This window comes from Festucalex cinctus, chromosome 10, assembly GCF_051991245.1.
Source record: "Festucalex cinctus isolate MCC-2025b chromosome 10, RoL_Fcin_1.0, whole genome shotgun sequence".
Classification (NCBI taxonomy): Eukaryota; Metazoa; Chordata; class Actinopteri; order Syngnathiformes; family Syngnathidae; genus Festucalex; species Festucalex cinctus.
The window spans coordinates 22219949-22232247 of NC_135420.1; the positions used below are offsets into that span (position 1 = coordinate 22219949).

General features: G+C 40.2%; 2 protein-coding genes across 5 annotated transcripts; one reads left to right on the forward strand and one right to left on the reverse strand.

The window, feature by feature from the left end:
• Nucleotides 1–617: 617 nt before the first annotated feature.
• On the reverse strand, nt 618–2769 carry itpa (inosine triphosphatase (nucleoside triphosphate pyrophosphatase)). Its single transcript, XM_077534872.1, has 8 exons — nt 2441–2769; nt 2180–2237; nt 1895–1959; nt 1573–1646; nt 1457–1488; nt 1282–1394; nt 1124–1200; nt 618–824 (listed from the first exon to the last, which is right to left on the reverse strand). Exons 1-8 carry the CDS (start codon nt 2501–2503, stop codon nt 710–712), a joined length of 597 nt encoding a protein of 198 aa, XP_077390998.1. The 5' UTR covers nt 2504–2769; the 3' UTR covers nt 618–709.
• Nucleotides 2385–12179, forward strand: mettl13 (methyltransferase 13, eEF1A lysine and N-terminal methyltransferase). Of its 4 annotated transcripts, none has more exons than XM_077534871.1 (9): nt 2385–3128; nt 3506–3778; nt 4600–5074; nt 6039–6238; nt 6314–6503; nt 7368–7520; nt 8043–8255; nt 8426–8579; nt 9546–9667. In XM_077534871.1, the coding sequence occupies exons 1-8, from the start codon at nt 2976–2978 to the stop codon at nt 8536–8538; spliced, it is 1770 nt and encodes a 589-aa protein (XP_077390997.1). In that variant the 5' UTR covers nt 2385–2975; the 3' UTR covers nt 8539–8579; nt 9546–9667. The 4 variants fall into 4 exon arrangements, with proteins under 4 accessions (XP_077390997.1, XP_077390994.1, XP_077390995.1 ...); XM_077534868.1 differs by lacking the exon at nt 8426–8579 and adding an exon at nt 10369–12179 and having other exon boundaries at nt 2392–3128; nt 9546–9677; XM_077534869.1 differs by lacking the exon at nt 8426–8579 and adding an exon at nt 10369–12179 and having other exon boundaries at nt 2392–2595; nt 9546–9677.
• Nucleotides 12180–12299: the final 120 nt, after the last annotated feature.

Below are 12299 nucleotides of genomic sequence, written 5' to 3' on the forward strand. Positions count from 1 at the left end.
TATAAACCGAATCTACCAAATAACAGAATAGACTCCCTACTTTTTGTCCCGTCCCGTTCTTTTATAATTGACAGCAGAAAAATGTAGGTTTGCCAAAATACAGCCATTTCTCCCATGGACTCTGAAACTGTGTTTATTTCCTATAAAATGGGGCAATGATGTCATCTACCGGTGGTTGGGCATCAGTAAAGTTGTTTCCAAGTTTGATATTTACAGTGGAGCATGCTCAGATTCGCCCCCATTTAGCACCGCTCTAAAAAATACAATTGACAAGTATACTTGTCAAAGGCAGTGAATGAGTTAATTTCTTTATTTTTAATACATTTCCAAATATCTTGATCAATTTTGTCCCCACGTTGACATTACTTACACCTTGTGTACAAAAATTTGAGGGCCAAATAACGTAATACGTTTTGGAATGGGGTTGTAACATAAATGTGGGAAAAACAAAGCACTCTGAATACTTACCGGATGCACTCTAACCTTTGCCAGGTTATGACTTGACGAGCCACTGAGGAACAATAAAACAGTTCTTGATTGACTCGCTGAAAAGTTTGCATAGTTTCTGCATGACGTCCCCCGGCTCCCCGCCCTCACAATAACACGCGTTAGAAAAATATGAGTCAAACATTTATTATGAGCTAATGACTGGAAGCACACATGGAGCTCACTTGCACTGCAGTAGAATCAACTGCAACAATACAGCCACTCAATCATCTGTCTTCTTCCTCTTGGCGTGCGGCGAAAAGTGCTCCGACAAGGCTGTTAGCGCCCGATATCGATGAGAAATGGAGTTCTTGACTGCTTTAGGCAGCTCCGCATAGCTGGAAACAAGGAAGAGGGAGGTCTTAGTAGGAGCAAATATGGAAAATTGACTTTTTAATGGGTTTTATAAAACAGTTGGGTGTCTTGGATCAAGTAGTTATTATATACATATGTATTACATATTTTGTAAGGGGGGGGGGGGGGGGGTTCATGTCATCATTATGGGGTGTTGTGAGTAGAATTTGGAGGCAAAATCTACTTTTTTTTTTTTTTTTTTGGAAGCACTGGTAATACGTTGCAAATTATTTCAGTTGATCTCTGGGTCCCCCATGTGGTAGGAACAAAGCACAGCCCCTACGTTTTGTCAAAGCCTTCTGGCTGGAAACAGGGGTCCCATCCAAAGTCTCGAGGTCCCCTTGGTTCCACAATGTGCCCCTGAAAATAATAATAATAAAATCCACATGAGGCAAACATTAAAAGGTTGAGGGTGTGGCAGAGAAGAGAGATGAGAGAGACCTGTGTTATTCCCCTGAACAGCTGCACCGGCTCATCTTTTCCGGATGTAAACGCAAACGTGCAGAGGGCCCACGCGGATTTATCTTCAAAGCCGGCGAGGAGTTTGTACAAGCCTTTGAAAAGAATACGCAACGAGAGGCTTGCTATCAAACGTTAACATGACTCTTTTGCTCACCTTCTGGTTTGAGTTTATCCAGGAACCACTTTCTGTAAAGCAAAACATTGATGTTGAAATTGCATTAAGATATAAAAAGTGTTTGAATATATTCCATATATCAAAGTAGGACTAACATGTACGGGCCTGGCAAGTCACCCAATGCCTTGAAACAGAGACAGGTGTCCTCCACAATGACCGGGCCGTCAATCTGAAGAAAACACACAAAGCAATAAGCTTCCAGAATGACAATGCAGGCATAATTTACTCGTGCATTGATGCTTGCACCAAAATTCAGGTTACGTCGCCGCCATAGAAACCTGACGACCATCATAAACCAAGAGCCCCCAGGATACTCCACAGTCTCTACTTGGTAGCTTTGTGACGTTTTCTTGCTGCCCTTCATCATCAACAGAGGACCTCTATATGCTGTATGATCAAAATACATTTTAAGCGTACCTGTCTTGCAGCCTCCTTGCATTTCTGTATGGAAATCTCATCTGGCTCTCCTTGGTATTCAGGCACTACATGGAAATATGGATGGATGGATCAAAAGATAGACATGTTATTCGTCTCGTGAGAGAAATTAAACTGTCACAGTAGCAACATTCACACATAAACACTTGTATCAATAGTACAGTAAAAATTAATCTGACTAAACAGTTAACTGAGCACATGATAAAACTGTATCAGAGTCATATTTTTACAGATTTATTAACAATATGTCAAAAACGTCCTACTTACAATCAATTTTCTTCGAGATAAGTTTGTAAGGAAATGTGTCGCCAAGTATCTGGACTACCTGTGAAGAGAAGCAAAATCGGTTATCGATTAGTACGGTCTAGCTGCACCACCACAGGTATCCAGCAGGTGACGCCAGTGTGCAAAAAAGAAAAAAGGGGAAAAAAAAGCCCGAAGTCGAGCTAAAGGATCCGTTTTAACACGTCTGTATGGAACGCACATCAAGCTTCACTGTCTTGTCATTATTAATAACAATTCGCTTACTTCTTCAAGTTTTTTAGCATTTGCAGTAACAAACACCACGGAACGTCCAGCCGGTACAGCCATATTTGATCATCGTCTTCTTCGTCGTCTTCCTTTTCTTCTTCGATGGTTTATTGGCTAGGAGGACAGATTGACTCGACAGAATATGGAAAAGGGTATATATCGTGTTTTATCAGTACATATTAATCTTATAAATACGTATTACTTAGAAAACAAAAACGCACTTTCTTAGTTATTATTCTAGACTATTTACCATATATTTCATAGGGAAATAAGCCAGAAACAAATCAGGCCGCTTTTAATTTCACACGGACAACCTACATTCAGCACCGAACACCAACCAATAGAAAGCAGCCGATCAAGTTTTAACCAATAAATGAGCGTCTTTGAAACTGACTATCCAATCAGATACCCGTACGTCTTATAACGTTGTCCGAGCTAAAACATTGCCATGAGGACAGCAGGAGTCTGGTGCAAGCTGTCACAGCTTTCCAGGTATTTGTGCAACAACAAAAAGTAGATTTAGGAAAAAAAAATGAGTTTATTACCTCGAACTGCAGAGGAATTCAGTTCTGCTGAGTACTGGGAGAGATTTTTTAAGAAGCGCGGAGAGAAGTCATTCGAGTGGTATGGCGACTACAACAAACTATGCGGCGTGCTGCACAAGTACATCAAAATGCAAGACAAGGTAAACAAATCCTTAGAATACAGTATTAGACAGTCATAGATCATGCTAGGTTTTCAGTTGATTGAACTTGATAATGCAAGCCATTCGGTCGTTTGAATGACAGCTGGCAAGAACAAAAACAATGCTTTAAACTTGCGGAAGACGTAGTTGAAGTAATTTTTATTTGTTTAGAACCTTTCACAGAGAGGACTTGCAAAGTGTTTTCCAAAAATGACGCCAGATTCACTAACCTGATCAATGACCTGTAAGTGGCTTAAATTTTTTTGAGTGAGTGCGATAACAAGGGTTTACAAAAATCATTTTGAAGGATTACAGTTTTAACAGTTTGTACTTCAACTGTACGGTTTTAACAACACTTGTCACATTTTGTATTTGAGGTGCTGGTGGTGGGCTGCGGAAACTCTGAGTTGAGCGAGCAGCTTCACGACGTGGGCTACAAGCACCTGACCAATATTGACATCAGCGAGACTGTGGTGTCGCACATGAACCAGCGCAATGCTGAGCGACGGCCTGACCTGAAGTTCCAGCAGGTGGATGCTACCCAGATGCCGTACCAGGATGCATGTTACCAGGCGGCTCTGGACAAAGGCACCCTGGATGCAATGGCCTCAGAGGAAGGAGGAGAGCTGGCGAGGAATATGCTCACTGAGGTACAAAAGATGTCAGTGACTTTCAACTTTCATTTGAGCGTTTACGCAAAAAATGTGGCATTTTTAATTTTTTAATGACTGACACATGGAAATTAATCCCATTGTTAGTGATTAAAAAATATTTGGATAGCATTGTTGAGAGGGTGTAACTGTCCAAATATTTTTGTGCCACTAAATATTGGGGTACTCTGGTAAATGTCAAACTTTTTTCGAAAGCACTAAAGGTGAAAGTCTTCACATGAATGACAAATGGACTATTACATTTTAAATCCATGGTGATGGTGTATCAAGATGAAGGTATAACTCCAAAACACTTATGGACATTCAGTAAGTACTTTTGTATTAGGGGTGTGCTCCAAAAATCGATACGACAATATATCGTTGCGGGCCTCATCACAATACACGTATCGATACGCAGGCGTCAGAATCGATATTGCTCGTTAACTTTAAATCGGCAGTTCACGTTTGCCTTTGCAGCTTCCGTTTTACCTAAAAAATAAAAACCAGCAGCGTCTTTGAAGTTAATTGCCTTCAATTAATGCAAAAATAGCTCAACAGTGATTGGACACTGTGTCTTGCTAAGAAAAATGAAAGCAGAGGAAGAATGTCAACATTTATTTGTTTATAAACTTAACATGGCACATGTCTCAGTGCACCAATTTTCCTATATTTTGTTAAAAAAAATAAATAAAATAAAATGTGTCTTATGTGGGATATGTATGTATCGCGATACGTATCGTATCGTGGCCATGTATCGTGATATGTATCGTATCGTGAGGTTGGCGGCAATACCCAGCCCTATTTTGCATGCGTGTTTGCAGGTGGCCCGCGTGCTCAGCGTTGGCGGAAGGTACGTGTGCATCACCCTGGCTCAGGAGAGTGTGATCCGCCTGGCCGTGGAGCACTTCGTCCAGCTGGGTTGGGCGGTGAGGCTTCACTGCCTGCAGGAAGAAACCAGCGCCGAGCAGAACGACGACTCCTTCGCCCTGCCCGTTTTCGTCCTGGTCTGCACCAAATTCCGTCAGCCCATGCCGACGCCCATCCTGGAGTTTTGTCTCGGCGAAGACGGAGCCCCGAACCGTCTGCCGCTGGCGGCCGACTTGCTGGCCACCGTGCGGGAACGCCAGGCTTACTCTGTCCTGAGGAAGAGACTGCGCACCCGCACGGATGCCGATGCCGACTCGTCGCTAACGCTTTGCCACGCAAAGACCGGCCTGCCCAGATACACTCTCACAGTGCAAGATTCACCCCCAGCTGCCAAAGTGCCAAGGTTCAACCAGTTTGCCATATTCATTGGTGAGCTCTGTCTTTTTTTTATTTTTTATTGTGTGTTATAAATCACCAGTCACATTAGATACGCCACTGTGGTGCACATTGTCATGCTGATGATCATTAATTGTGCCAATTCCACTTAAAGTGATCCTTGAGTTATTGAGCCATTTTCAGCAGTGGAAAGTTAATATTTTGTCCAAAATTAATTTGATAACTTAATTATTTTTCATGTACAATTAATACATTTAAAAACTATTTTTTTCCAACTTGCTGTCGACTGATGATGACATCACCTGTGCTGAGGAAGTAATTTATGACCAATCATGGCTCACCTGTTTTCTGGGTTTGGTCAGTAAGCTGAACCATGATTGGTCGTTCCCTACTTCCTCAGCAAGTAGAAGAATTTGTTTTTAAAGGTATTAATTGTACATGAAAAATAATGAAGTTACTACATTAATTATAGACAAAATATTAAAAAAAAATAGTAATATATTATTTACTTGAAAAACCTAGTAAAGTTTTTTCACTCACAAACATTTACAAGGACAAATCTGAGTACATTTTACGAGTTTATTTAAAAAAAAAGAAAAAGGCTATGTAAACGTTGAGGAATGAGCTCATGACTTTCAGCTTGGGCGACAGCCGCTCTACCACCTGAGCCATGCCACTCCTTCTGTATGTTAGTATATTGCTGGAGTCAGGTGGAATCCTCGTGTGGCATGGCTCAGGGGATAGCATGCCCATCTCTGAGAAACTGAGTGAATACTTTTTACTAGTTTTTTTTTTCCTAGTAAATATTACTCCTTATTTTTTACAGCGTAGTGGCAGGGTGAACATTTAAATTCTGTACCACTAGATGGCAAAAGGCAGATTAACCTTTGAATCCACTTGTTGCCTTTCATACATCAGATTAAAGAATATATTATCTTGCCAAGGGTCTGTACTGTACAGTATGCCCTCCTTGTTAACTTTCTTTTTTTTTTTGCAGTGCCTCAAGGCAGTGAGACGGCTTGGCTCTACAGCTCCAGTGAGGGCCGGCGGCAATTGGCAGCCAGCGCCAACTTCCGCCGGCTGGTCGTCGTGGCCATGCACAGGAATCAAGAGTATGCCGACATGCAGGCCGTCCAATCAGAACTCTCGCCCATGGTGATGGACCTGGCCCCGCCGGGAATGCCGGAAAACCAGCAGGTGGACGCCGAGAATTGACTGACATCCAGCGAGTGTGGATGTTAACGAGATGTTTTGTTTGTACTCGTTGTTCAGGTCCCGTTTCTGTCGGTGGGCGGCGACCTGGGTTGGCGGGAGGAGGTGAGCAGGGGCGTGAGCGAGCACAGCGGGGAATATTGTGTGGAGAACGTCAGAGGGGAGGACGGCGAGCTGTACCGCAGACTGGTGTTCCTGTCCAACGCGGCTCTGGTGCAGTCTGAGAGTCGTCTCGTCTCCTCCAATAGCAGTCAGTTGATGTTTTTTTTTTTTTTTTTCCCCATCAATTCATTTTACGTGTTAACTTTAGGAGAATTATGATGAACATTTTCATGGAAAGTGCTTAAGTTTTGGATTTAAGCACCAATAGATGTTCAGTATTAACCGAGGAATTCAACCAAAATGGCCGACTTCCTGTTCAATTTTCTTCAAAAGTACTAGAGACCTTTTATTTGCATCCTGTTATGATTGATATGTCCTACCAATTTTGTGTCCACGGCTAAAACTAATGTCAGGGTCTATTTTTTTTTCTGAATTTCAAGCACGGGAATTTGCCCCAAAATGGCTGCTTTTCACCAACTTCCTCTGTCGATTGGTCAAACTGGTGTCAGGATATTAAGTAGTGTTTTAGCCCCCCCAAAATGGCTGCACAAAATCACAATATCTTTAATTTTAGACATAGGTTCTTGAGAATCTTTCATGTGTCCTGTTATGAGATAAATATGTTCACTCAATTTCATGATGATTGATAAAACTGGAATAGGGGACGAATATTTTTAAACTTTCAAGCACCGGAATTTGCCCCGAAATGGTTGCATGAAACCAAAATGTCTGAGTTTCTTTTCAATTTTGGACTTAGGTCCTTGTGACTTTTCCTGTTATAATAGACATGTCACCCAATTTCGTGTACAGTATTATTATTATTATTATTATTATTATATTTTTTTTTTTTTACGTTCATGTACTGGAATTTGCCCCAAAATGGCCGACCCCGGTAAACGGTGTAAAATGGATGGATGGATGGATGGATGGATGGATGGACGGACGGACGATTTCCTGAAAACTTATGTATACATATATATATATATATATATATTTTTTTTTTTTTTTGCAGCATCAAGTCATAAGAAGAAGAACAAAAAGAAAATCAAACAACCATCATCATCATCCTCCCTGTCAGTGCATAGCGGCTTCCTCTGCTGTGCCCACCACGAAGTCATGGTGGCTGGTCTGGCCATGCTGGGCATAGGCAAGGAAAAAAACAAAGGTGAGATGGAGTATCCATTTTATTTGTCAAAAATCCTTAGAGTTCTTAATTAATTCAAACCCAGAAAACGTGTAAATGAACATTTTTTTAATACTTTGTCCTTCAGTCCCCAAAACGTATTTAGACATTTTGTAATGTTTTTTATGCAAGAGCATACAACAGGCTTTGATGAAGCAATCTGACATGAAGAGGTGGCTTAAAGCAATGGTAGTTTTTACAAAAAATGGCCAGCAGGTGGCAGCAGAGTATAAGATATCAGCCAAGGCCATGTTGCAACAAGGTCTTTTTGCCAGTGTTTTCACCAGGAATGTGAATATTGATTAAAACGTAGCTATATTCTAATGCTAATTGCTGCAAAACAGAAACAGATTAAAATATACTTTTTTTTTCTTATTTTGTTTTGGTAAGTTCCATGTTTTTACAGCAGCAGAACACAATATTCTGTGGACCTTGCAAAATCAGTCAAAATCCAGTAAATTGTTGTCTGTTTGCACCCTTGACCCTTCCCCCTCATTCCTCAAGACGTCCCCGTGTCAGTGCTGCTGGTTGGACTCGGAGGAGGCGGCTTGCCGCAGTTCCTGCGAGATTTTGTGCCTGGTGTGTCAGTGGAGGTGGTGGAGCTGGATCCCGTGGTGCTCGAGGTGGCCAAAGAGTGGTTCCACTTCCGACCGGACGATCACCTGACCGTCACGCTCGGGGATGGCCTTGAACGTATTTGCGCCCTAGAGAAAGAAGGTGGGTGTCGCGGCTATCGTTAACTTACGCTAACGCAGTAGTAAGTTCGTGAGTGAGAAGTTAACTCTTTGACTGCCAAAACAGTTTAATAACGTTTCGTGAAATCACGATGTATAAGTGACGTCAACTACCTACTTTTTTTTTTTTTTTTTTTTGTGTGAATATATCAGTGGTCAGTGCAACGTCCAAGTGCAGCGCAGCCGGGTCAATGAGTTGTGAAATCAAAAACGCCCATGAACTATGGCCAGCAGATGGCAGCGGTAGCTGCTCGGGCCCTAACTAGAGCTGCCAATAACATGAAAGAGAACGTTTTCAAGGTTCAAGGTACTTTTTTTCTAATGAAAGAATGGAATGCGATCTTTCATGTGGTACCCATGTTTTTTATGGATCAAACAAAACAACACAATATTCTGTTTGCTTCGAAAAATTAGTTAAAATGCTCGAAATCCGCTGGCATTACTAGCAGGAGAGGCTAACTCGCAGGTCATTAAATCATCATTAAATGAATTTTTGCTTAAATGAAGGCCTTAAATGACAGTAAAACATATTAAATATGATGTCCAGAGGCATTATCAATTTAAATACAATTGTTACAATTTAATTTAATGTAATTAATTTGACATAAAACATTGTGCAAAGGAGTCACTATAAACACAGTTTAGCAATAATAAATGTCATTAAAAAATATATATGAATTTGTCTGGACTGGTGACTAGTTGTAATTTAACAATTAACAAAATGGCCTGGAGTAGCTCTAAATTTGAAAAGTGTCCTGTTCCTGTCGCCAATGTCCAACATGAAACACTAATGCCACTTAGTGGCAGAAAATTGCCTCAACACAAATTTATGACTCAGTTTCACACTCCTATCAACAGTTTCGTATATCCTTTTAACTACAAATAACATTAGGAATTATTTACTATATAATTACTCTTTCAATGAACTAAAAGATAAACATTTGTATTAGGTAACTATATTTGTCCACTTTTATGTTAATTAACAAGAGTATGAAAAACTAGAAACAAAAATGCACATTTAGAACAGATATAACGTGTGATTAATTTGCGAGCAGTCTACATCTTCATTCAGTGTCTCGCTTTTAGATAGCACAAATCTTTGCGGCGGCTAGCTGGAAAAGCTAACATAGCCGTCTGTCGTTTCACTCAGCGCTCCTCCTGGTCACAAAGACAAAACGGGTGGACTGAAATGTGCAACACCAGTTACAATAGGTCTAAATCACTTCTCACAAAAGACCAATCCAAGAAGTGACCACGTGCGTTCTGTCTCCAGGTGCTCGTTTGTTTGACGCCATCATGTTCGACGTGGACAACAAGGACAGCACAATGGGTATGAGCTGTCCACCTGCTGCCTTTGTTGAAAACTCCATCTTGCATAAAGTCAGCAGCCTACTGACATCTAAAGGTAAAGTACACCTTTTATGATGTAAAAGTGACCTTCAAATTGTTTGTACACAGGATAGACCGATTATCGGCTGGGCCGATTATCGGCGCCGATATTCAGCATTTTGAGAAATATCGGCATCGGCCATTTTGAAGAATCACATGGCCGATAATAGAGCCATTTATTTTTTTAAGTGTTAACTTCAGGGAACTAATTTAAATGTAAATAAAAAAAAAAAAAAAGTTTTTTCATTTTTGTCGACCCTGGGAACTCTCTGCACCTTCTGTTTTTAATTGAAATTAAAACTAAGATAAGTAAAAATTTAATAATTTGGATATTTTGAAATTTTGGGAGACTTATTTTGTGTAGAAAATAATTGTTTGTTTTTATGTAACTTTTGAAAACATGCTACTGCGCCTGGGAGATCCCAGAACTTGTCTATTGACTAAGATTTAAAAAGAAAAACAAAAAAACAAAACTTTAAAATATTTTACATTTAAATTGAATATCGGCTCCAAATATCGGTTATCGGCATCCTTCACTACTAATAATTGGTATCGGTATCGGGCCCGAAAAAACCTTATCGGTCTATCTCTATACGGTAACTAATAACTAGCTTAATGATAGCAAATAACTGGGTTCACAAACACTCACCTATTTACATTACAAGTCTTTAAAAAATCAGTTTTCCTTTTTTCTTTTGGCTTCCTAGGAATTTTCATACTCAACTTGGTGTGCCGCGACAGCGTCTTGAGAAAAGACGTGCTGGAGCGTGTGAGCGGCGTGTTCCCCGCCATCCTCTCGCGAAAGATCGACGGGGAGGTGAACGAGGTGCTCCTCTGTCGCCGCCAGGGCGACGGCGTCGCCGTCCTCCCGTCGCTGAAGCAAGCGGGACACGATCTGCAGAGAGCCCTGCGGTCTGGTGTGAACCACAGCCCCAAAATAGACATTGCTGACTTGTTGAAAGACATGAAAGTGGCGTGAGGGGGCGACTGGGATTCATAGCAGAGCTGGAGAGCCTACAAGTGACAAAACGCTAGTAACAAATAAGAAACGTTATGTTTTCATAACGTTCGGGCGGTGAGGACTGAGATCACGTCACTTTTGTCACATTATGGTTAGAGCCTTATTCCAAAAAGGAATACCTTCATTTTTTTGTCTCTAAATTCTGGATGCAACACTCATAAGGACAACATGAAAATGTTTAACTTTTGAAAATTTATTTTGGAAAAAAAAAAAAGCAAATAATTTACAGCTATTATTCACTGCCATTGCTCAGTACTATATTTGGCAGCAAAAGCTTCCTCCTGACAAGTTTCCAAATTTATTTTGAAAAAATTATATAATATTGCGTTGAGTGCATTGGGAAAATATTTACAGCATATACAGCATTTGACTTTTTCCACATTTTATTATGGTAGAGTCTTATTCCAAAGATGAATACATTCTAAATGCGACACCAAATAATGACATCTATCCATCCGTTATCTGAACCGCTTGTCCTCACAAGGGCATAATGACAACATGAAAATGTTTATTTACATTTTTTAATTGATAAAATAGAAGGGAAAAAAAGGTCACATTCAGTGCTGCCTGAAAGTAATAATGAACCATTTCCATGTAAATATAAGCTGTGTTCCATACTGGAAAGACCCTTAAAGGGATACTTGACTCATTGAGCCATTTTCAGCAGTAAAAAGTTAATATTTTGTCTATAATTAATGTGGCAACTTCATTATTTTTCATGTACAATCAATACATTTAAAAAGTAATTTTTCAACTTTCTGTCGACTGATGATGACATCACCTGTGCTGAGGAAATAGATAACAACAAACCAAGGCTCAGTTTGCTGACCAACTCCAGAAAACAGGTGAGCCATGATTTGTCGCTAGCTACTTCCTTAGCACAGGTGATGTCATCATCAGTCGACGACAAGTTTTTGAAGGTACGAATTGTACATGAAAAATAATGAAGTTATCAAATTAATTCTGGACAAAATATGAACTTTTTCACTGCTGAAAATGTCTCAATGAGTCAAGTTTCCCCTTTAAAGCAGAATATTTACAGTGCCTCAAAACAATCCTGTCTCTGAAGTCTACTGACAATTCTTTTGACTTCATGCTTGTTTTGTGCTCTAACATGCACTGGGCTCGAAACAGCTTTGCCATTTCATTTCAATCTGACGGCAAACCACAGCTGACTCTTTTAGATGTTAAAAAATCTCAAGGATGATCATTGGAAACAGGATGCACCTGAGCTCAGGTTTGTGCTTCATGACAAACAGTAAATACTTTTGCACATTTTATTTGTTTTTTAAATAAATTTGCACCCCAAAAATAATCAGCATTGGGTGTTGAGACTTCAGAGTAGAATTTTGAGGGGGAAATGAATTTAATCCATTTTCGAATAAGACTGTAACTACAAGGTGGGAAAAGGGAATTGCTATAAATTGTTTTGTTTTTTGTTTTCTTCTTGGATTGTGTTGCATGTACTATCACAAAGTAAAGCAACAGTGCATTTTATATCACCTAAATGTGTCTTATCTTATTTGCACTGCATTATTTCACCCTTAATTTTAGCACCAGAGATTCCATTTCACTCCCCTAAGGGTGCACTCCTCTGCCCTGCACACACCTCACTAC

Coding starts and splice junctions, on each gene's coding strand:
- itpa (XM_077534872.1), bottom strand. CDS start 2,503: ATGGCTGTACCGGCTGGACGTTCCGTGGTGTTTGTTACTGCAAATGCT. Junction 2,238..2,440: donor ATGCTAAAAAACTTGAAGAA/GTAAGCGAATTG, acceptor TTCTCTTCACAG/GTAGTCCAGATACTTGGCGA. Junction 825..1,123: donor CCAGAAGGCTTTGACAAAAC/GTAGGGGCTGTG, acceptor CCTTGTTTCCAG/CTATGCGGAGCTGCCTAAAG.
- mettl13 (XM_077534868.1), top strand. CDS start 2,976: ATGAGTTTATTACCTCGAACTGCAGAGGAATTCAGTTCTGCTGAGTAC. Junction 3,779..4,599: donor CGAGGAATATGCTCACTGAG/GTACAAAAGATG, acceptor GCGTGTTTGCAG/GTGGCCCGCGTGCTCAGCGT. Junction 8,256..9,545: donor TTGCGCCCTAGAGAAAGAAG/GTGGGTGTCGCG, acceptor TTCTGTCTCCAG/GTGCTCGTTTGTTTGACGCC.